The sequence below is a fragment of the Falco naumanni genome, chromosome 2 (assembly GCF_017639655.2).
Source record: "Falco naumanni isolate bFalNau1 chromosome 2, bFalNau1.pat, whole genome shotgun sequence".
Classification (NCBI taxonomy): Eukaryota; Metazoa; Chordata; class Aves; order Falconiformes; family Falconidae; genus Falco; species Falco naumanni.
In genome coordinates, this window is record NC_054055.1 from 12,898,272 (window position 1) to 12,923,628 (window position 25,357).

A 25,357-nucleotide genomic window follows, 5' to 3' on the forward strand; every position below is an offset into this window, starting at 1 on the left:
TTGAATTTGAATTTTATCATGCATTGCTGAAATACTTCATAAAATGGTAGGTAATACTGTGAAAATGAGCAAGTGAGCTTATGCAATTAACAACAATGAGATTACATGAACAAATGAGATTTACCAGTAAGAGACTGATACAAAAAAATCTGCCAGAAATTAAGTGCTTTGAGCCAGAGAGAGACAGCACTAAGGTACTGACCAAGCTGCTGTAAGCTCTTCCAAATACAGTACAAGCTCATAGACAAAGAAAAAAAATTGAGTCACTAATCCTCCAAACCTTAGGCACAGCAGGTGGTACCTGGAACGCTAATGTCAGGCCATCCTATTGTAAGGCAGTCGAATGACATCAAGAGAAACTGGCCTCATGCAACCACCCAGGTGTGTGGCTGTAAAGCCTACTTAGCAGTACTAGTATGAAACAACAGGTTAAAAAACAATTTTCTTCAGAACTCTGAGATACTCTGAAGGAACCTCTTCAGGGTGAAGCTTGTTTACTGATGGATACTTTAGTGTAAGTGTCACTGCAATTCCTAATTGACTTCAGACATAATGATGTCTTCCAGGTTTGGATGCTTTGGTGATGTACCTAAAAATAAATGACCCTGGATTTTTAAACTGACTAAAAATGTAAAGTAATTTATCAAAAATTGGCTCAGTTCTTGTCTACTCTCATTTAAAGAGTTTAAACACACTGCTTACAGAAGAAATGTATACATAAAAAGGAAATTACATGCGAAGGACAGTCCCATCGAAAATGTATTGGACAAGAATTGAGGGGATCTAGGCTAACTTCCCAGCTCTCCAGTAAATCCTCCAAGTCTGGGTGAAGCAGTCAGGGAGCCTGCGAGGCTCTGCCTGCGTTTCCTCATCACCACAAGAGCAGCGGATGTGCAAGAGACGCAGAACGGCTGGAGGCAGGCTAGTGTCCAGAAGCAGGAGAGCAGCATTCTTGTGGCACTGTGCCAGAGGTAATAAATGTTCAGCAGGGCTCCTTCCTTCAGCAAAGGTCTGCGGGACTGTGGCTATAATGCTTGGGAACCAAGCTGGTGAGCCTGCATTGGACTGCACCATACGGACTTTCCAGCCCAGGTCCCCGATAGCTTCAGGGACTCTGCTTTGTGCTCCACTGCACAAGGTAAACGTGCCCTCGGATTCCCAGCTGCTCAGCGGTAGCACTTCTGTATCATACTGGGATAATTTGATGACACATTTATTAACGTCCATAAGACTGGATGCATGGAAGATGACTACCATATAAGCATAGAGACAACAGCCTAAAGGTTCAAAGCAAGTGAGTTTGACAGCTCCTGAATTCTGCCACTGCCCTGTTGGGAAGAACGCAGTGACTGTCCTCAGGAATGGTCAGTGTAACAGGTGCTACCTTTGGGTTTCACACTCACATTTGTCTCACGTCTGGCCTGAGGATAACCTCAAGCATAAAAGTCAGGACCAAGTAAAGATGAGAGTTGTAACGCCAGAGTACAGAGTGATGCCTGGTGGAATTTAATTTGGGTTTCAAATGAAAGCTCATTGGAGTGAAATGTCTGAGGAAGGCTCTCCACAGGCAGGTTCATAAGCAGCATGTGTGCTACAGGCAGGAGTTGTAATAGCAGACAACCTCCTGGAATTCTTTGTATATGGTGCAGAAAACTGTTGCTTTTCACATTTAAAATTACCACAGGAGTTAACACGTAGAAAAGGGAAAGGTGAAAGGAATAATGCCATCGCAAATGTTTAATTAATGACAATTGCCAGAAAAAGCTCTTCTTTTGCCAATAACAAATGGATGTCTAAAGCAGTTATTTCTCATTTTAAATACCTAATCTGATATTATATTTCACCTCAAAGAACTAAACGAGAAAAGATGCTGTAATCTAATCATACCACAATCCAGGTGACATCTGTACTAGGCAGAATACTGTTGTTATTCTGCTGTCTAGTTGCTGCTGCTGAGAATGATGAAGTAGCGAAATTACATTTTCCCATTATTATTTCCAGACACTCTCTGGCAATGGTTTGTTGACTCTAATAAAGCTTCAGACCAAGCTGTCAGCAGAGGAAATGGCAGGAGGGGAGCAAGGAACTGCCTCCGCAACAATACATGAATCTAAAGTCTCAGTGATAGGTTGTGCATTTTCTGATAAAATTTAATGTGTGTGTTTCAGAATCTATCGTAAAGCTGCAGCTGAATTCTAGAGGGATAAATGAATTCTATCAAGTCACGGTGCTTAAGACTTTGACAAACATAAACATATTATGAAGGATTAAAGAGTCAGAATCCTTACCTGCTATAGTGTTGAGGAACATCAAGTATTCAAAGTTAGATATCTCCCGTCTCTGCCAGCGCTGAGTCATGTTGGAGGATTTATAAAGCTGTCGGGGAGTGGCCAGAGAGATTCTCCTAGGAAATACATTTAAAGAGTGATTTTTTTAAGATTCTCATTAAATGTTAAGATGTAGGGCAACATTATTAGTGTGATTAATTTCAGATTCTCTCAGAGGCTTTTTTATTTTGTTTAATGAAGTCAAGAAGACACTATTACCCTTATTTGAGAAATTACTACAATTAAGATATGTATTTTATTTTACCAGTACTACAACATTGTAATAACTCAAAATAATATATTTTGTGTTTTATTTTATTCTGAATCTGGTTAAAAGACTGGCAGGAAAACAAACTGCAGACCTCCTGGTGCCTGGCTTGTCCAGCAGGAATAAAAGAGGAATACCACTTCCTTGTTTCAAAAGCATGCATTGAGATAAGTTCATTAAGGTGAGTGAGTGATAGATTAAAGTGCCATATATTTCCAGCACTGGGTTGAAGATATTTACTCCACAATTTGTGCACCTCCTCCATGGTCAGCTACCCATGATCCCCTTCCTATATCCCAGTGAGCTTTGAGCTTTCTATTTATAGGCTGGTTTCTGAAAGAAACAAGGTTTATTCAGTTATCTGCTCGCATGTCCATCTGCCTGTCTCTCCATAATAACTTCTGAATTGCATTTCATTCAAATTTGGAAAAGGAGTAGAAGCTTCTAAGATACTGAATTTCCACACATTTTCTAAACCTTACCTGACTGGATAAGGGAGAAAGAACCAAACTACTGTGCCGTGGAAGGGAAAAGCAGAAAGCTTCAGCTCTTCCATATTCAATTTGACAACATCAAAATAACCAAATACCATGCACCAAGTTCTAAATTACCCATAGCATATAAAGTCCCACGTTGGTAAAATATAAGGGACTAGATTCAGTCTAGACTAATGCATTAAATAAAAAACCTTGCAACAAGCAGAAATATCTTTACTGCTCACAACACATTTCTAGACAAAATAGTCCTTGCTGAAAAAAAAGACAAGGATAATCTTTGGAAAGAGAAAAAATTCACCTCCTCAAATATTATTTTTTTTACAGAAACTTAAATCTTATAAATAGATCAAAATAGAGAAAATGTTTATACCTGTTAAAAAAGAGGATCCCTAATATGTACCTTATTCATGAATTTAAATATATTTAGTATTTATATAGTTTGTCAAGAGTAAATAGGGACACCCAATGCTTCAGCTTTCAGCTGCACACTAAACACACTAGGTGCACTATTTCTAGACTCTGAACGCTGAGTATTATCTTAAAATAAAGTTATATACAAGGTGTCAAATTGGGCAGCAATTACAAAAATGTGGACCATCTACTTCTAAAGATATATGTACGTACTCCTACACATGCACTAAACCCTATTTCCAGAGAAAGGATGATTGAAAAAGAAAAAGTATGTGATTGGAGTGTACAGCTATCACAAATATATGCCTGTCTTCTCAGTGTGTAGGTTGTCAATGTCTACCATACTTAGGCTTACAAATTGAACATACAAAAATGACCATGCAAGTGTAGGTACACTTCTTTAGTCTCTGTACCTACCCAAAACAGCAACACATAAGGTCTTGCCAGCTTGGCTAGCCCTATTTTATAGTAGACTCCAGGATGCCAATGGTAAATACACTTCACTAGTACAGAGAAGATGTTATAAAGATTTTTTTAAGTTTTTGTTATGCTTAATCTGAACAATTTATCTAAAGAATTATCTGAATGTAATCATACTTTATATTGCATTTTATAGGATAATAATTACTTTTACAGCTAAACTCTCAAAGACATTCCCAGGAAACTTGGACTAATGCTACACACATTAATAAATACAGGAAATAAAAATACTAAAGAGATCACTAAATTTACAAAGCATTTCTGTCACAGATTTTCTGTTCCTCCCCTGATAAAAGAACATTTATTCATCAGTACAGCTTAGTAGCTGCTTTTGGACTTTACCCACAATCTCCCAGGGAGTCTCAAAAAATCTATAAACTGTCAAGTGCTGGACTTCACATTTGAATGCCTGATTTGAGCGAAGTCTACAGAAAATCAAAATAGACTAAAAAAGCTCCTTATTTACTCTAAGGTGTTTGAAAGATTTGCAGTTATTTCAGCAGAGACTGGAAAAAATTATGCACAATAAATTGGTTCCACACCTGCTTGTTTCAGTTAACACAGGAAGACCCACTGTTTTGTGTTTTGCTAAATCCACCCAACTTTGATCAAACCATTTCTCTCCTTCGATATGCCATCATCTGCACAAATGAATGTGCTTCCTTTGCTTCTAGAGGACTATGAAATACCTACTCAAAATGGAAACTGCAGAACACTCCCTGATGTACAAGGGGATGATCCAATTTTTCAAGTTTTATATGCTTTAAATATGTTTAGAAAACACTTCATAACATTCTGTTGAGGGAAGGGGTGTTATATATCCCATATGTGGAGCATGACCTGCCCCCTTTCACAATCCCTTCTAATTTAGTTAGCTACAATCCAATCTCATACAAAGAATCTTTAAGTATCTTGTCAAAAATGTAGCACCTGTGTGATGTTTTGTATTGTGTTACTCCTGTTCAGAAAAAAAAAAAAAAAAAAACACTTGAGAAAGTCACTGGCTTCTGACAACTCATTGATATTCACTTTTAATCAAAGCTCTAAGAGGAGTTTTAGGCTTTGATGATATCAAATCTTAGCTTTCTGACTCCTCACTCTTCCCAAAATCCAACCTCTGCAACCAGCTATATTGAGATCTGGAAATGTATCACCCACAAGCTATTGATGTGGAATAAGTGGCAGAGCTGAGCTGACATTGAATATAATTACCATAACAGCCAAAATACCTTTTCTTTCAGCAATAACTTCATCATTTGTATTTCTTAGCTTTAATAACTGGAGTCATTGTTTTACTTAATGCATTAATAGCCCACAGAATTTCAGAGGAAGGTGCTAGCATATGTTTAGTGGGGAAGTATGATACTGTATCTTTTGCCAATTCATTGATCTCTATATGTTTACAAAACCATTGGGCAGCTCACAGTTAGTTTCTAAGCCATGATGTTACCCTCAATAAAAGCGCATCAGTAAATTACACCTGAGGTGTTAAAACCCTAAAATGTGGTCTGCTAAAAGTGTAAAAATGCGGGCATTATTCCACCTGTGTAGAATCATATGGAGCTGTAGAAATAAGTTAAATAAAAGGCACAGTAGTGTCTGCCCAGTTGTATCATATGGCAAGGTCATAAGGAAACGACAATCAATGCAACATGTCTCAGGAACAGTGCAAATGCATTTATCAAAGACAGATGAATTTGATTACCAAATCAGACCAAACTCTTCAACATGTGACTAATTTTAAAGATGTAATTACTTCTTTGCAACATTAAGCACAGGCTTGAATGCTTTGTTGAATCAAAGCATTGAAAAGGCTGTTGGGAAAAGTAGCAAGAAGTCAAACTGGAGACTTGCTTAGAATGGCAGGTCTGTAAAAGTCTTGGGAAGAGATACCAGTTTGCCTGCTTCTAATCATTTGTGCCATTAGAAGATCATAAATATTGTTTCTTTGTTCTGTTTCCTTCCATCTTTGTTAATCACAGGATTTCTCCATGAAAACAGAAATGCACTTAAAATCCATATACTGCATTAAAAATAATTTGCTCCTTCAGAAGGTTTCCGTTGTGAATGCAATTCTTTATGATAATGTAATTAAATTTAGATGAAATATTTATCAAAGTAGTGTCAGAGAGGAAATGTTACTTACAAAAATAAAACTAAAGAACTTTTAATCAAAACAACCAGAAAGATCTGCTTTTGTTAAAATATTTTAAAGTACAGCTTAATCTGGGAAATTGGTCATAAAAAAGGATAAAAGTTTACTCAGCATAGCAGCTCCTTTTGGTTACTCAGTGTAATTTCTCCATATGTTAGTTACACAAATAAGCATAATTTTAAAAATTAGCATTCCAGAGGGAACATATTCATAGGAATGGAAACTATATTCTAACATCAACAAAATATTAACTACAGAGCAGTTATAGAGCCAGATTTTCCCTCAGCTACTCCACTGCAATCCTACTGAAGACAATAAGGGTAAGTAGACAGAAAAAAAGGAAAAAACATGATTATGGGGTCTTTATTGTGCATAAATCATGACATGATTATGCAAGAACAAGAAAGGAAAAAACTTCACTACCATATGCCAGATTTATTCTGAAGGCTAGCAAGCCCATTTTCGATTCAAATTGAATGTAATCAAAAAGATATGGAAATAACTGCATATAATATTGAAGCTTAAACTTTTCTAAATAATTATATATCAACAAACTTTTTCAGACAATTATTCACTGAATAATGCACAAAGGATATGAATTTCAAAAGTAAAAAATGTCACTATAGATATGAAATTCTGGTTGAGAAATTTGCATTTTGTTTGTTCTAGAACAAGTGGCCATTTTTATTTCAGAAAAGAATACTATTACCTTCCATTTAGAGACAGCAATTCCTTTAATTTGAGTATTTGGAAGAGCAATGCAAATATTAATAAGATGCACCTTCCAAAGAAATGCCCGAAGTTCCCCTTGATCTTAGTGAAAACTTGAGAAATTTGGCAGTTTGCCTAAGAACTTCAGCACGTTCAGGAGATCAAGCCTTAGGCATCATGAGACTCTTCAGCTCATGACAGGGAATGATGTTCAGCTGGGAACAAAATAATTCTCCAGTCCTACAAATGCTTTGACACTTCAGAGTATTTCCACATTCTGCACTGGGATAAACCAAGGACAATATGAAGTTTTAGTTTGTAGGAAATGACTTAAAGAAAGAGAAAGACACATCCCAGACTTAATCATCCACTGATGGTTAAGTAACTGGCTTTTGGCCAAGGCAGGCCAAATGGAGATCTGAGCCCAAAGCCCCATATTTTGTGAATTTCCTGTGGTTTCCTAACTCACTTATATTTATTTATTCTTCTTTCATTTTGACCAGAAATTAATCCTAAACCTAAACATTTTTCACCAAACTTCTGCTGATACACCTTCAAAAACAATTTTAGGTCTGAATAGACATACCTAAAAAAATAATAAAAAAAAAAAAATAAGGAAGGCAGGAGGCAGGAGATTTCCCCTCCAACTCACATGATTGTCTTACCCATCACTAAAATACGAATACTTTTACAGTATAGGATCTGACAATTTGCAGCCTTATTTCTGACCTTAGACTGATTTGATATTGATGTTGATAATAAAAACTTTACTTGTCTGTAGAATGTGAAAATCTCTAAAACTGAACCTCAGTTGTGGTTTTTCTTTTTTCAAAATATATAGCCTCCTTAATTTTGGAAACAGAAGAAGAAAAATTCATTATGCTAATGAATGGAATAAATTTGGGAATTGCAAAATAGCCGCTATACTGATGAGCAATGAAGTAAAACCCACAGACTTGTATATAAAAGGCAAGTGAGAAGATATATATAAAAGCAATAATTTTCACTCAGCAAACACAGAACGTAATCAAGTTTAGTTCCATGTCCCACATAACAATCACAGCAAGGATGAACATTTGTCTACACATGTGTAAAACCTGACTGAAAACCAGACTTTGGAGAGATAAAGTGTAAGTTTCCTTCACTGAAAGGTACTTATTTCCTATAATTTAAAAAAAAAACCAACCAAACAAACAAAAAAAAACCACACCACCAAAACCACCCTTTTACTTCTGTTCCATAATAACAAGCCCCAAAGTCAGTAAAGAGCATTGTTTCTCAAACTAACCTTAAGAAAATCAAGAGTTTCGTGACAAGAATGATGCTTTAGTATTGATATATTTAAAGATATAATCTGTATAATATAATAAACACAAAATATACAAACTATTTTAATGAAATTACCTGGCTTGTGGCAAACCATAGCTGGTTCCTACTCCAACACGTGGTAAGCTGTACACAACTTTTTTCACTGTTGCTTGGTCAGGAAAATTAAACATAACAGAAGCTAAATGAGGAAGAGAAAATATGGACTAGTAAACCATCTGCAGAAGTCTGTTTCTCCACCTGCAATATATTTTTTCTAAATCCTCCTGGCCTTTTATTTGGGAAGAGAAGTCAGTCCCACTTTTGCCCTCCCAGGGGATCCAGGTTAGAACAGAAATTCCTGGCATACTTCACACCTATGTATCATCAGCTGGCTGATGTTTTGGCACTAACTCTCCCATTTTGCAGAAGACCTGAGTGTGGCATCCTCCAGAGGAACCAGAGCTTACTATTAACCCGTATAACCTTTTATCAGGCTGGGAAGCTGTTCAGTAGTTAGCATGGCATTTATCTTCTAACTGGTGCATTAAAACATACAGGACCAGAAATTGTTTAATTCCCTCTCCAGCTGAAATCTAAACTTACATCAGAGCTCCTCAGGGCAAAAGGCTACTGACACACCTCACCAAGCACTGAACTCTGAATCAGAGTAGCACACACAGAAAACTGAGTGGATCCATTTATTGATCTGCTCCTTTTCACTTTACCTCAGTTTATAATTAGAAAAGGAAATGTCCTGTTAGATATTTCACTAAATATTTACAGAAAATGGAAGAGAGGGGTGAGATCAAAAAAGCAAACTTCCTATCAGACACTTGAATGTACTAACTGCAATGATCTGTTTTTATTAATAAATATCACTGCTGCATGGAAAGCAGTGAGATTGATTTATGTGATTGATTTTAATGCAAAATGCAATGAATACATGCAAAAGTAAGCATTATTGAACACAAACATAAGCACTTTATCAAAGAAAGCACAGAGTTTAAATTTAAGATTAATAAAGTAACAGAAAATAACTAGTAGCACATTTTTATGCAACAAAATAAACAAAGACATACTTCTGTTTGCCATAAACACTTCCAAAGCTGTGTTCTGGAGAAGATAGCGTCTTGAGAAAACAGCCCGAATCTCACTGAACATCCATTTTCCATGAAGGCCTTCTGTATAGGCAAGGACCTTCAAAGAAAGTCAAGGTGACAACTATTAGCAGGAGTTTTTCGTTAAAATATTGCATAAGAACATAGTAAATTTTAGCCATCAGTGAAGTACAGTTAATTGTATCTCTTTAACAAGTAAAAAACATGCATTAAAACATGAATTTCAATGTTTTTAAAAAATGCAATGAAGTACAGCTGTTAGAAGAATATCAGTAAGTACCATAATCTGATACTGCTAAGGTCAACTTATTTTCCTAAAAAACCCTCAAGCTCTACAAGCAAGCACAAGGTAACAGACACGGTTGCAGTTATGCTTAGCTGTACTCTTTTCCAGCAGTGTGCATGACACAGTTGTCAGTTATGTATCGGATAACAGATTTACTTCTGTGGCAAAAGTACTGTGCAAAGTACAACCAAATCATATAATGTGCTATTCACATCCATTTCGAAGTCATCAATTAGAACTTCCTCCATTCCATTAGTAAGTACAGGAATTAGCTAGAACACCATGTTGACACAATAACTCTTCTAAAGTTAGGCACATCCAATATAACAAACCATGAAGAAAATTTAACAAGTTGTATTTTTGCATTTGAAAATTAATATGAAAATCTTTTAAAATTAAATAATTAAAAATTAGCATTGCTTTTACAATTTGTCAGTTTCTCAATTGAAGGTGTTGGTCCAAGACTAGATATAAATACCTAAATAATGTTTTTCACTGTTCTGGATGTTCAGGAAAACAAACAAAAAAGACACAACGTAATTAGGTATTGGCTTTATTATCTCATCTGCGAATTATCATTCCAGCAGTATTATGCATTTAGAACAACCCTGTTCCAATCCTTCTCATCAGCTGGAAGGCTGCTTTCAGCCCTCCACCTCTGGTCGGGTGGGCTTTGCCCATAGCTGAGACTCTGACATTTCATCCTATAGGGAGTCAGTTGGTTGGGATGGGGACCGTCCCCTCCCTATACCCAACCGCATTTCCCCGGCTATGTAGACTGTGCCTTTCCCTAGGCTGCAGCTACTAAGAGCTACAGCCTCAGTGAAACAAAGAAACACAATGAACACCTTCACTAAAGCGAAATGCAAAAAGTGGGTTTCAGACCAGAGAGACTGAATTTCTCTGTTCTCCACAAGGTACATAAAAACTGTTGATATACCAGCTTGCGGTGCTTTACTCACTCAGTTGAGGTCTTTCCTTTCTGTAATCAGGACCTCCCCCAACTTCCGAACAGGGAAATGTTGGGGAGACCATATGTTGCTGCTGTCAACGATCCTTCATGCTGAAGGTAATGGAAATTGTATTCCTTCAGTTTTTTTCTCCAAAGTAACTTCAAGTTAGTAACATGTCTTAATCTACGAAAAAGCTAATTTAAGTTTGTAGACTTGGTGTTAGAAGAGCCCCATGGTTTTTTGTTAATTTGTTCGCCATAACTTTTTTCTCATAGCTATGATGGGTCTATTTCAGAGATGACGGTAACAGCAACAACACAAATATTCAACACACATTGAAGAGCATTGAACACACAATGAAGAGCATTGAAATGTTAGTTCTGTCCTTGATGGAAACTGGACAGAGGAACACGCTGAGTCCCCTGTACCGTCTACATGAGACGTTACAGACAAGACTAAGCAACACTGCGGCTGATGGCACTGTTTCGTTCACCCCAGCCCTACACTAACTAAACACAGCCCTGAAGGAAGGAGCTTGATTTCTTTGGAGGTCCCCCAGACACACACAAGAGACTATATGCCCCCTCCTTTCAGTCACAGGCCAGCTGTGGCATTACTAGCTTATATGCTAATTCCTGCAACGGTCAAAAATCTGCACCTTATTTTTACTTTGAACTCTGTTGACTTCAGCTTCTAGCCACTAGATCTGGTGACACCTTTGTCTGTGAGATTAGAGACTCTTCTAGTAACAGATAACCTTTCCTTGTGTCGGTAATTACAGACTGTGATCCAGTTACTGCTTAGCTTTCCCCTTGATAAGGTAAATAAACCAAAATTTCTTTCAGTCTTTCATTGAGATCAGATGCTAGGATACAGCTAGTATCATGTATGTGAAATTCAGATGGTTAAGAACAATGTCTGTGAAGATTTCAGCACCCTCCTCCTCTGAATGTGTTCTGCTGCTATCTGATACATAATTTTTGTAAATACACAGGTTGTTAAGATACACAGAGGAAGGAAACAGGGTGGAAAACACTCAAGTTTAAAAAGCTAAAAGATGAGAACAGTCTCCCAGACAGAGGAGTTTGAAATGTATATAGCTGTAACCAGATCTACAGCAGCCAGCAGATTTGTCAAAGAATTAGGTCCTTAACAAAACAGCATGCTTCAGGAGTTCAGTTTTTGTTTCAGAAATGTTTCCAGTTGTCCTTTTTTTTTTTTTTATAAAGGAAAGCATTTAATACTGACTATAACCTGTGTATTAACATTTTAGATGATTCACAGAGATATATTTACAATGTCTTGATCTATACCATAGATTAGTCATTATAGTTCAACACTAAAAGCACATTGTGTACTAACAATACGTTTGTTGCCTTTTTCTCCCTCCTCTTCTTACTCAAGTATAAAACAGTTGTAAGTTCACAGAGGTACATTCACCCCACCAAGAAATTAATGACTTAAGATAGCACACCAGTAAGGCAGTAGAAAGGATAGGAAATCAGAGGAAAGGAAGGAGTCTATAATTCAATTACTGTCCTCGATTACACTCTTCTTAACTGTCTATTAGTCCTACAAATATCAGATTATCATGTCAATATCAAATCATCTCAATTATTTCAGTATTTCTGCTGTATTGTTTTCCTGTCCAAGATATGCCACCCATTTTTGTCATCCTCCATACCATTCATCTAACACCATTTTCAAGCGATTCATTAAACCTTCCATTATTAGGCATCTACAGTTTACAGCAGAAATTACTGACATAGTTGGAGGATTCTTTCTTGTGGTAACAAGAGCCAAAACAAAGTAATTTCATTTTTCTGAATTTGAATCCTTTAAAAGGTTTATACTTTCTCCTTTTCTTCCAGGATAATTTTTAGCATTTCACTTCCTTGTATCACATGAATGAAGGTCTGGCTATTTTACATTTTTTACAGACTGCATGTATTGCATATTTCATTATTCATGGAAATAACCACTCTGTTCACCAAAAGACACTGACATTATGTTATCTAGTTATCTGAAGCCAAAATTACCATGTGCTCCATCCGATATTTAGTTGTTTATATTTAAAGTCAGTGCTTGTTATTTTGATATTTTTATGAGGTTTTCTCTTAAAAGCAGTCATGGAGACTTTTTGTTGTAGGCATTTCTTAACGGCTGAATCTTCATGACTAAGCACAGAATTCTAGATATGTCTAAATAATCCGTTTTAAATAAACTAAAAAACAACCAGCCAACTAACAATGTCTGCATTTGAACTGAGCACACTTTTCAATATTAGTATCAGCTGCAACTGTTTGGTTTAAACCTCACTTCTCTTAGTAAAACCCTTTCACTTACTCAGAAATATGGGTATGTTTTAAATATAGTAATGGGTCCGCTGGCCAGCAGACAGATCAAGAATAAAAATTCGCTAGCATGCATTGCACTAAGATGAAGCTGTCATCCTAACAGAGGAATAATAAGTCTGTAAATCTCAGGGTTCTCTAATATAGAAAAACATCTATTGGTGACACTTACTTAGATTTGATTAGTAAAGCGGCGTGGGAAGTTCAGAAGAAAAGCAGAACCATTACTGAAGTGCTTTCCTGCTTGGCTCAAATATGAAGGCTCCATTATTTTAATTGTATTTCTGATGTAATCAAGATCTATCCTTTTTTCTTTTTTTTTCTTTCAATTAAGAGTCAAGACATTTTTAATCATAAACCTACTTCAGTAATTATTCAATTATTGATAATGAATTAACTGTTATTTAATTAATATTAAAAAATAGAATTTTGAAGTATTGCATTAACCAGAAGACTAGAAATACTAGTTTCCATTCTGCTAGAATCCCTGATAGATTATTCCCACAGGAGAAACACTTTAGCATAGAGGCTTATTTTTGCTGCTTTATACCATTTTTTGGTATCTCATAGCCCCAGGCACAGCACACAGAAGAATATTCTGGCCCTTTTCTTTTGATTATTGCTGCTGGAATTGAAATAATCACAAAATCAGGTACTATAAAGAAATCGAGGAAAGCAGCCTGTACAAGACGTAGCTATTCTCAGTTGGTTTTGTAACTTTATGTAAGTTGTAACTTTATGGTAAGAACAGTCACTTCTCCAGCCTGTTGTAAAGAATTGTTGCTCATTGCTCAATATTTCCTTTTTTTAAAATAGCCCTTTGGTGTGATTCATTAACACCTATGTATGTGAATTTAATCTATTGTTTTCAGGGGAAATTCATCATTTGTCTTTTGGAACCATATTTCTGGTTCAGGGTATTTTAACTCTGACCTGATTCCTCAATGAATGTATCAATTCATACTTTATATCTAGTGCAAAATACATGCAATCATTAACATGTAATATAACTTTGTTGTTGGGGGTTGGGGGTTTGGGTTTTTTTTATTATTATTATTTTCAAAGCACTTATTTCCCTCATTATTCCTTACCTCCTATACTAATAATGTCAAACAAATAATGTAGTAAGGGACTTGCATTCCTTGCATTTATGTACAGTAGAACTGGTTCATTTTTTGCTGCATTTCCACAAATACATTCCAAAGATCCTGTAGATTTTTTTTCCCCAAGTCTGAAAATGATCCTCAGAGTCATGTTTTCTGAATAAAATGGCCATTTCCTGAAATTAAATGTATTTTTTTCCTTTATCAATGACCAGAATGGCTTCCAAGAATACTGTAATTTTGGTACAGATTTTTTCATTTTATAAAGATAGTTTTATCCAGTGCTTAAGTGTAGCTACTATTATCTTTAACCTTGACACCACTATTTTAGTTAGAATATTAAACAAAAGAGCTCTGGTGCATCCTTAGTTTAGACATCAAAATCCCATCTGTCTGTTAGATGGCTCTGTTACACAGCAAAACAGGGTATTATCTTTAACATGTGGTACTTATTTCCTTTTTCCTCTAGAGATGCAAGAAGCTTCTATGAATTAATCCTTTTCCCTCCTTCTAAGTTTACCCCTCCTACTTCTTCAACTTTTAATATCTTATATTTGAAAAAGTATTTGCTCTGCATTTGGACAGATTTGTCTTGACTGAGCAAAGTCTAGTGAGATGCTGTTGCATCTTGGTAGCCCAACCCAAAGCAACTCTTCATCATTTTATTTGATTCAAAGACTTAGAGATACACACTTAAAAGCACTTAGAAGATATGCTTAGAAGTATATTCCCAATCTGTCCCTCCAGCAGTCAAATAACCCTAATAAATTTTCCTGGTGTCTCTATTTTCCAGTGGTTTAACTGTCCTGAATTATATGTCCAGTGCTACGCTTTTCACCACACTCAGAGTACCTTCCTCAACACTGGAAATTATAGTTACAACTATTTTATTTATGCACTAACTATATACTGTACCTTTTTTGACTGTTGTGTTGTTTTTTTTTTAAAATAAGCTTGCAAAATTGTGTTTCTTCCAATACAAAATAATCCCTTGTCATCCACATAGACAGTGGTCCTTTAATTTGAATAGGATTCTTGTTTGTATTTCATTCTTCATTCACCATCACCAACTTTTGGAAGACAGATTACCTGCTAGAGCTAACTATGAGTCTATCTTATGTGTCCCAAACTTGAACAAAAGACATGAAGAAATCTTGGTTCCTTTCAATTACCCTGCAGTCCCTACACCTACATTATCAAAATGAACAAAAGTAAAATAGCCTTGGTATTCCAGGTTTCCAGGGCAGGAGCTTGCATATAGTTTCTCATGACAGACTTTTCTGTGAATGCAGTTGCCAAGGAGAGAAGAGAAACTCTCTAAAGCTCCCTCGTCCATCCTTGTCAAATGAATATTTAATATTCCCTAAGGTTGAGAAAGTGTTTTTTTACAATGAAATTCTGCTGTAAACTTAAAAAAAATAAAATATATTTTTGTTAGTCTGACACTACCCTCCTGAAAAATAACCAAACACAGTTGTGACGGACATGAATTATTCAAAAGGTTCTGCTTGGGCCTTTTGCCTCCTACTTTCTGGTGGAAACTATCTCCTGCTTTTCATATAAAGTGAGCTAGGGGTCCATAATGGAAAAGCTAAAATCTAGATCTGTGGTTACCTCATCTTTTTTTGTATAAGAACAGCCAGGAAAGAAAAAAAACAAATATGCCAAGGAAGGGAAGAAAAAAGAAATTATCACTGTGGGAAAAGCTACACTATATCACTTTATAGTGATACATGAAACAGCAAGCAAGAGTATGCTTCAGTCACAAAGCAGCATTTGATTTCATACTAACCATTTCATAACAGCCTGGTAACCATAAAATTAATGGAACTTAACTGGTATGTTCCCTACATCAGGGTCTTAGGGGATGCTTCCAAATTTGCAACCTCAGCACTTAGAAGAAGATGCCTGCCAATTAAGCACGGAGTACTTCACAAAAACAAATCACAGTGAATATATATCTTCAATCACAGAGCTGTCTAGAGCCAGCTACAGAAGTGTGCTTAAGCACCTGACCCAGGTACACAATAAGCATTCATAAAATAGCTTAGCATTATTGTACACTTTTTAGAGCTTAGAAACTCATGAAAATTATTACTAAAATCATTCTCTCCTGTCAGGGCTTTGGATTTCCCTTTTTCAAGTGTTTGCTAGCATCTCCATTTGCTTCAAGGAAAATGCAAAATTCTGAATGCAGATCTTCCTAGGTTAAAAAAATGGTTCCCATGCACATACAGCAAACTTCCTTCTCCAGAACCATCTAACAACAAGGAGTTCACTTACAAGTACGTGGCAGACTGCATGATTGCTTTACATATTCTAAAGACGCTTCTAAAATTTTACCAAATATCACATTATCATTTTTTCTTTGCATGCTATGGTCTAGTAAAACATTCTCAATTTCTCTTTATATTAAGGTCTCCTTTTGCCTTCCTTATAACATGCATCTGTGTAAAAAAGTGTCTTTATTTGTAAGCCTTAAAAGCTTTCCTCCAAGGGTCTCGTGATCCTCTGCTCTCCAGGATGAGCTGAGGATTATGTGCCATTATAATATCTCCATTCACATCAGTTTTAAAAATCTTTTTTAGAACTTTTTTTTAGAATAAATATTGGCACTCCTACTTCATTTTTCTCCTCCTCTTCAGGGATCTAAAAAATGCAGATATTATTTTTGTGGGTTTGAGCTTTACTTCCTTGCCAAATTTTCTCAGCTTATACTTCTACTTCCAATGTTTTTTTAAGCTTTCAGGAGGCCCCTTGTCTTGAAACACAAGGTTCTGTTCACCCCAACCTTTTCGAAGTTTGATCCCTCTGGCCAGCACACTGCCTCGGTACCCATTAAAACAATGCCCACGCAGCTGACAGCAACTGACGCTCTTATTCCCACGTTCGTTTTCAGTCATCTGAAAAATTATTTGAAGTTGGCCCATTTTCAGCCCATTTTCATTGGTAAAATGGTTTTGCATGTTATGATTTTGTGTTTGAGGAAAGTAATGGAAAGGATACGGGGATTTCTCGAGAAGCAGCTGCAGTAAGGTTATTAAAGCAAAAAAGCCCTGCTCCTAGATAGAGAAACACTGCTGCTATATGTTAACATCCGGATCAAAGTAATCCAAAGAGAGCATCTTACGTACTCTAAATGCATTTTTTTCTAACTCTGCTTTTGTAAAACACCAATGCCTAGTTTTAAATACAAGGAAAAGTGCTACTGACATGGGGAAATGATACTTTTGTGAAAACAGAATTCCGAATAACAGTTATTTTTATCATTTATTTGATGGAGTTACACATCTGTGCACCTTTATGTAGTTTCCCCTCCTATGAAATGTGCAAACAAATTGTCAATTCAGGTGATTCCTGAAATGCCAGGAATGGACTGAAGTTCCTGGGGAGAATAGCATCAGGTAGAGGCAGCGGATTTAGACATTACCACCTGAGAAAAGGTAGGCAGAGGCCTTTTTCAAGCTCTACTTCCAAACTAAATTCCAACAGTTATTGTCTTAAGCAGAAGTTTCAGCCAATTTAACAATTCTAAAATTGGGAATAAAGCTGATGGCACCAACACATGCAGAGGAGCAGAAGATAAATACATTCGAGTCTAGTGCCATAGAAAGCCATGTTGGAGTACAGCCCAACTCAAAACACAGAGGCTGAGGAAACAAATACTGGGGCAAAAAAAAGAAGAGAGAAGCTCAATTAGTTCTAGTTAGCAGCAGGATTGAAGCAGATTGTGTCTGTTACCTCATGAGGATTAAGATGATTTTGTGTTGACTTTGGCAAAAACGGGATGTCAGGCTCAAATCTAGTGAGAAATCGTAACAGAACTGCTGTTTCTGTTCTCACTCTGCATCTTGTGCTTAGACATTAATCCGAACAGGCGATCTCAGTACTTACACTCACACTCTTTTGAGCAATTCTGCCCCAGCACCATACTCAGTGAAATGCAATCAAATTATTTCAATCAGAACTGTGCAAATTACATTTTCAGTTGAGCAGACAAGACAAAAAAAGACATAAAATTGGTATGACCTGACCAAACCTAGAATTTTTTTTCAGGATTAAAAATGGAGAGCTTGTCTGCCTGTCAGCTGGTTTATTCTGGGCTGCCTTAGCACAAGTAATAGAAAGAAAGGACTTGTAATATTCAGAAATCTGGGAAGAAGACAGTGCTGATAAATGCTTACAACTCGAAACCAAAGCTGGATATTTATTAATTAAATAGTTGCTTGGCAGAAAAATGCAGTTTTACTCAACTTGAAATACTGATTGATTTGACAGATTTTGTGAGAGTTTGAGCTGAGAGAAGTTGCAGAACTGGATTCAAACACCAGCATGAAAACAAACAAGTTCTCTGTTGCCTAAAGTGAGAAGCTGGGATAGGCACTCAGATTCAGTTTCCTTCTACCTGAAAGGTATGTGAGTCCAAATAACATCCTTCCCCAACAGTGTTGTCTGCTCCACCCCACCGCTGTGCTCCCAGTGTGCCTCTCACAGCTGGATCAGGGCTCCTTACTGGTCCAGGTTGGACAGTGCATGTGGGAGTTGCGTTACCTCTGTGCTGGCCCAAGGAAAGGCAGCAGCAAGCAGCTCACCACAAGCTCCTACATGCGTGTGATGGATTCAGCAATAGAAAGAGAAGCTCTCTGGCTCCTGCCACGTTTGCAGGGATTGCAAAGCAAGCATTGTTTGCTGGTCATAGTTTACCAGCATACAAGGCAACCTGCTCCCTTCAAACATAGGAAAGAAGTGAAACAACTCCCCAGTTTCCAGGTAAGCATGTTGACATCCAGTTATTAGGAAGGACTAGGAGAAACTCAAGTTCTACACTCAAACTGTGTCTTCGGGTACTCATTTCATCCTCGTGTATTAGTTTTTCCCTTGCACTAAGGATAAGTGATTCAATCAAGTTTTAGGACTCTGCAAAAGCAAAAACTGTAGGAATAGTTTGAATAATAAAGAACGCATGTATGGTATCCACAAGTCTGATGGGAATGAACACAAGAATAAAGCCATCATAAAATCCTCAGGATCTTTTTTATTTTTTTAAACTTGCATACCAATCTATTTATTCAAAAACGCAATGTAATAAAAAATGTCTAAAAGCTCAAATTAACCATGATGTAAATCCTTAACACTATAATAACTGAAGGCACTATAACTGGTATTAGAAGTTTAAATATTGAGTTTTGTTGAACATTACCCATTTCCTACCAAATGACAGGTAGATAGGTTTATGTCCCTCTTTTCGTAGATGTGAACTCCATGTCATACAGATGATATGTGCAAACATCTTGGATTTTAAGTTTCTCATTTGATTTATTCAGTGCAGAACACGTATGATCTAAGGTCTTCAAATTAAAGACATTTTTTCTACTAGAGAGCTTAATTTTTTTAAGTTTCTGTTCCTATATAAGATTAACAACAAAACATTACTGGTTTATGATCAATCTTATATACAAAAGCTGTTTCATCAATCCTGACATTTGGAAATATAATTGGAGGAATTTCTACTGAAATTTTAGCAGTAAGTTTAAGATTTATTTTTATAAGCAAAAAGAAATAGATTGAATTGTAAAGTGATAGATACTATAAATTTACAACAGCCTTGCCATCTCCGAACTTTCTGTATTACAGTTTGGAACAGACAAGCATAATCCTCAAGAAATTCAAAATTCTACAGCTGCCACATGCTTCATTGTGCCAAAAAGTGTTGTGTCTGGAGCACTAGTGACTCCTAGAAGTCAGTTTGCTTGGTGGTGGAATTTAATGCAGATTCAGGGCTACTCTATGTTATGTCATCTTCTAATGTCTCCAAAGAACAACTACACTGCCTATGAGTTATGGTGTGCATAACCAAAATATCTTCATCTTTGTAATATATTGCCATACCAACTGATTCTTTATTAACCTATTTAAGATGAGCTTAAGATGAGGGGGGTTTTGCACTGCTGGGAAAGACAAGGAATTATAGCACTAGGAAAAACACAATCCACAGCTCCAATAGCAACCAAAATTCTACTATACTTTTTATTATTATATATGGAACATTATCTCATGTTACTAAGTCTGTACAAAGAAAGGATAGCAACGTTTCTTCCGAGAATTTTAACTTGGAATGCTTGCAAACTGCCTGCTGTAACTAAATAATAATTTCATTAGCTTGCATCTATTTATTTTGCTTCAATATTACAAAGTACCAATGCATTCTATACTTGCTTTAAGAATTTTTTGCTTTACTTCATCAGATACAGTAATTAAGCACTAAAAAATGAATCTACACAAAACAGAAAAACTGCAAAAATCAACACGTATCAAATGTAATCTGTATATAGAAGCTCCATAAGTGATTTTTCAATAACTGGAACCACATTTACACAGTATTTTTAGTATGTGCATTCTGTATATTCTAGGTGTACTTTCACATAGTTAACTATCAGCTTATTAAATTTGAACAATGTAAAGATCAAAATTATAGATAAATAGAACTTTTTTGGGGGTCTAATCCTTTACAAAAAGTCTCATGAAAACTAGGAGGCATATTAAAAGTCTACTCAGCCTGCTACCAAAAAAGGATTCTGGGGTATACATATAGTCTTCTGATGTCTGCAATAACTAGGGGAAAAAGTGCTATAGCAGATTTAATAGACAGGTCCCTCTGCTTTGGATTTCTAGCCAACTGGAATGCAAACCTGCATGTCATAAATTTGGGCATACTCATAGGCTTTCCTGTGGTGAACTCTAGGTTCCCAGTATGAAATTACTGCAACAACTGTCAGCATGTAGAGATATTTTGTGTGAATGTGTCTCTGTTTTTATCCACTACAAGCTGCTCCACCACAGAAGGTATTTAGATTTTATGGACTTCTGGGTACTATGCAACTATGAAAAAGTATGCCAACCCCAGCCAAAGAGGGTTACCTCATATAGCCTCAATTAATTTATTCTTAGCATTTGTTTAATTAAAAGAAATTATTAATAACATGGAATTTACTTCAAGCGTTACAAAGATATTTCATATTTCCACTTTTTTAAAACTGACTACAACAGCCAACTATTCAAATTCTCCTATTAATCTGAATTCTTACCTTTCTTTTATGTGGGTAACAAGTTAATTGCTTTAGTAGACAACAAACCCTATTAACTTGTATAGACAGATTGCTGCCTGTACCGTGATTGGCTCCATTATTACTGCCATTAAGTCTGGATTTGGTGCATATCACATTCCTTCTAAAGAATACACGCATCCTACGTAATAGTCTATCTCTGATAAGACTCAATTTTGCAAGATGCATCTTTTATTTGGAGCCAGGTATCCTAACTCCTACTGTTTGGAGTAGAAGCTGAGAGTACTAAGCAAGAGAGCTCAGCATCTTGCAAATATGCTTCTTTCATTGAAAGCCAAGAAAGTCAGATATCAAGAGAAGAAGGAAAAAAAAAAAAAAGAGAGGGGGGGGGGTGGGGAGTGGAAGGAAAGGAATTAAAAGCCATGAAAAATACATCACATTAAAATGAGTCTTAGTTCTGTAACTTGCAATGATGTCCAATGTACATTGAAATACTGGAAAATATACAGTGATGCTGTTTTGTTTTATTATTGTGAGTTTCTGTCATTTTAGATGTTTTCTAAGTTTGGATGTATACACATTTGTGAGAGAAAAAGAAAATGGTACAAAAAGATCATATAGTTTAATTAAATGAAGTAATCGTAAGAGATTTTAATTCAACAGTTCAGAAGTTTACAGTCACAGAATCTCCTCACTGTGCAAAAAACAGATAAGTCTGCTAATTGTTACATGAATATTTTTGGCTATTATACACAAAACAACAACAAAAAAAACCCAGAACAGCCTTACTTGTAAGTCTACAATAAAATATTTGCTATCCCTCATTTACATTAAAGGGAATTAAAGATGAAACCAAGCTAAAATAAGTCCCCACTCAACTTTTTAGCACAAGGACAGGTTACTTTTAGAGCAGTCTTAGAAAATCCAACATATGACATTTGACTGTTGCAAACTAATCCTCACTCTGCTTCTACTTCTTTCTGTGAACTGCAATGCAAGGTCCAATAGACAGCCTCAGATGCGTCTCAGGTCCAGTACATGCTTTTCAAACTTAATCAAGGGAATATAGAAATGTATATAAAAAGATGAAAGTGTCTTTGCCTTTATACGTATTGGGAAAAAAAAAAAAAAGTAGTAGTAGTAAAAAGCTGGGGAAAAAAAAAAGTGAGATGTTTCATAGGGGAAGGTTAAGTCTGATGCTAATGCTTATTTAAAATGGTGACAGTCTGGAGTAGTGAAGCCTTGCTGGGCTGCTTTAATTTCTCCCTGGAATAGCTCTCTCCCAACCTTCGGCAGCACATCAAAGTCTCTGGAGCTCAATTAAAATTGGATTATATTGAAATGCTCTATCTATGGAACTGTGTGCTCACTAACACTTTTCTTTCAGTAATACTCCAGATGACAGTTGCCCATCCCAATTTAAACAGTTGTCATAGAGACCATGAACTAAAGCAGCAGTAACTAACAATACAAAGGAAAGGTAAGTGGTAGGATTTCTGTGAATGAAGGGCTTGGTTTCCAGCCGCAGTGCTCGCACTGCAAGCAGCTAAACGCAGAAAACATAAAAGGCTGTAATACTCTCCACAATCCGAAGCAGAAGGGCAAAGTAAGCAAAACAGTAAATATTTCTAGCTACTGGGAAAACAAGGGAAAAAGTGTTTTACACACCAGCATGTTGTAGCTAGCTACCTGAAATGTCCAGAATCAAGTGACACTCCCTAAGAAAAACAGCAGGTAACCCTGGAGTCAAAACTACAGTTACTAGTCCATAAATTAAAGGCATTGATAGGTACATTATAACTGCAATAGAAAAAAAAATGAGGTATGAAGTGTTTCCTTCTTTTCAAAAATATTTTATAGAAGATTTTTTTTTAATTATAGATGATGTCCATATCCTTTGTCTTTATGACAAAAACCTAAAGTGAAGATCTGACACAAACCTCTAGGAAACTCAGTCTGAATGCTGTAATGTTAACTAAATGTGCTCAATGTGCCTAATGCTTTCAAATTGTTTTATTATTGGTTTATAACCTATAACCATGTAGATTTTTGATGTACTGCACCAAAGCCTGACAATACCACTGGAAAACCCTGGCAGCTTCCAAAAAACCCAAAATAACATAAACAGCTTATGTTTCTGGCAGCACCGGACAGCAATGTATTTAACAGCGTAGATTGCTAGTAATGATACTATTTTCTCATGTAGATGGCATGTTTCTGGCACTATAAAACTCTTAACCTTTCTTGTAATTGGCTTATTGAGAGTCCCAAGGTTGTTTTTTGTGCCATTGGGCTGATCACCATGGAAATGAACACTTATTGCTGTTTTGCGGCAGTGCTCTATTTTTCTTCCAAGTCCTCCACAAGCATCCTCCCTGCTCTCCTGGGAAGGCAGCGTTAGGTTTTTGAAGCAGCAACAAGGCAGAGTGCAAAGAGCGCAGGCCAAAGGGGAAGCAAACAAAAATGTGTCAGAAAATCTAAAAACTGCACAGATCAGAATTTGTCAAAACAAGGCCTTGGTTTAAACCAACAAGAAGGGCCCCTACAGCTCGGGCCTTGACAAAGCGTGGCCTCTTTTTTTTTTTTACTTTATTATTATTTTTTTTATTTTATTTTTAGCCCAGCTGTAGAAAACACCATCTAATGAACCTGTCTGGAGCTGCTGTCCCCATCCTGTCAGGCATGTCAGGAGATGACAAGCACTGGGGACAGGCCGCCGCCAGTCACAGACAGGCTTGCCAGCTGGAGAGTTCAGCCCCAATCTAATCACACCACCAGAAAATAACTTTCACGCTTGCAGCCTGACAGGATGAGCTCAAGGAAAAGAAAAAGAAAAAAATAATAATAAAAAAATTAGGATAGAAACAATGCTTTTTGTTTCAATTACGTACCTTTTGGAGGGGAAAAAAACCCAACCATTTTTAAAAGCTACTAGCACTTCATGTTGGTTTCCATTAGTACAACTGTTTCTGTCTTTCCTTTTACAAAAAGACCACCAAGGAAAACATTAATGCCAGCAGTTACAGAAGTGAAAATGAGACTGTATTTGTGGGACCTGGATGCGCTTTTGCTGCATTTACTATTACATACACACACTCTTTTCCAACATATATATATAAATACAAAAATAACTGCAACCGTTGACAGAGCCACACTTAAGAAAAATGTGTGACTAATGGTAGTGGTTTTATTTCAAAGAAGCTGGGCTCATTGGGTATTATATCTGTTTATAGCCATCACTCCAGGATTTGTATTATCACTTGGGAAAAAACTGCCAAGGTACTAACGGTCGAGCTGTTTGTGTTCCTGAAATGGAAATGAATATTCATACCCAAGAATTACAATTTAAACAAAAAAAGTACCAGAGCCCACAGCCTCAGCATAGGTGGTTCTTTCCTGTTTACACACAGATAATGAATAAACAAAAAGGAAAATCTTGAGCGTGTATCTTCAAAGGGGCTACAGTGAAAAGGCAGTAATACACTGGTAAGCAACCTTTCTCATTCAAAAACTGGAAACACATATGTCTATTCCAGAAATTTAATAATCAAAAATTGCTAATATAGATCTCTGTTCCAGAAATCTAATAGTAAAAATCCACAGAAAGAGAGGGTGAAAGTTATTTTTTTTAAATAAAAAAAATGTTGTTTCCCCCAACAAACATTAAAACAAATTATTAGGTCTAGACACAAACAAAATTACTTATAAATACACATTCAGCTAAAATGAAAGTGCAAAGTGCTAAGTGTATCCTATCTGCTCCTAGATGTAAATCAAAATGTATTTGTCTTCTAGTGTATGTAGCTTATTATGTACAGCTTAGTAAACAATTCCCATCACTTGGAAGGTAACTGGGATGGAAAATGACTGGTTCATGTAGTACTTAGTAATTATTTTATGAAGAAATTATGAATGAGTGTAGGTCCATCTAATCCCTATAAAATAATAAAAAATTAAGATTTGTTATTGCATCCTGCCATTCATTCACTCTCTGCTGACATTATAGATGTCAGAAAGTCTGTTTAAAAGCTTGCTATCTCTATTCATCTTTGTTTCTGGCATGAAATACAGACTATAATAATCTTGTCAAGCCCACATTTAGACACTAATTCATGACCCTCTGCTACAATTTAGAGAAAATTCATACATAACTCTTTTAAAACAAACTATGACCCCAGACGGAAGGGTAATATCTAGATTCAGCTGCCAAATAAATGCTGACTAAAGCCACAGCCACCCTGATGTTTCTGTATGGATGAGAGGGTACAAACCATAAAAACATATTTTTTTTTTCCTTTTTAGCCTGAAGACTGATCAGATAC

General features: G+C 36.3%; 1 protein-coding gene across 6 annotated transcripts in view; it reads right to left on the reverse strand.

Moving 5' to 3' along the window:
- NBEA (neurobeachin) overlaps positions 1 to 25,357 on the reverse strand; it is a 506,742-nt gene that overhangs the window by 92,469 nt on the left and 388,916 nt on the right. For all 6 annotated transcript variants that reach the window (XM_040584007.1, XM_040584004.1, XM_040584003.1 and 3 more), the window contains 3 exons: positions 9,237 to 9,354; positions 8,254 to 8,356; positions 2,289 to 2,404 (listed from right to left, as the gene is read on the reverse strand). In XM_040584007.1, the coding sequence (XP_040439941.1) occupies positions 2,289 to 2,404; positions 8,254 to 8,356; positions 9,237 to 9,354 (337 nt within the window). The remainder of the gene's footprint in view (positions 1 to 2,288; positions 2,405 to 8,253; positions 8,357 to 9,236; positions 9,355 to 25,357) is intronic.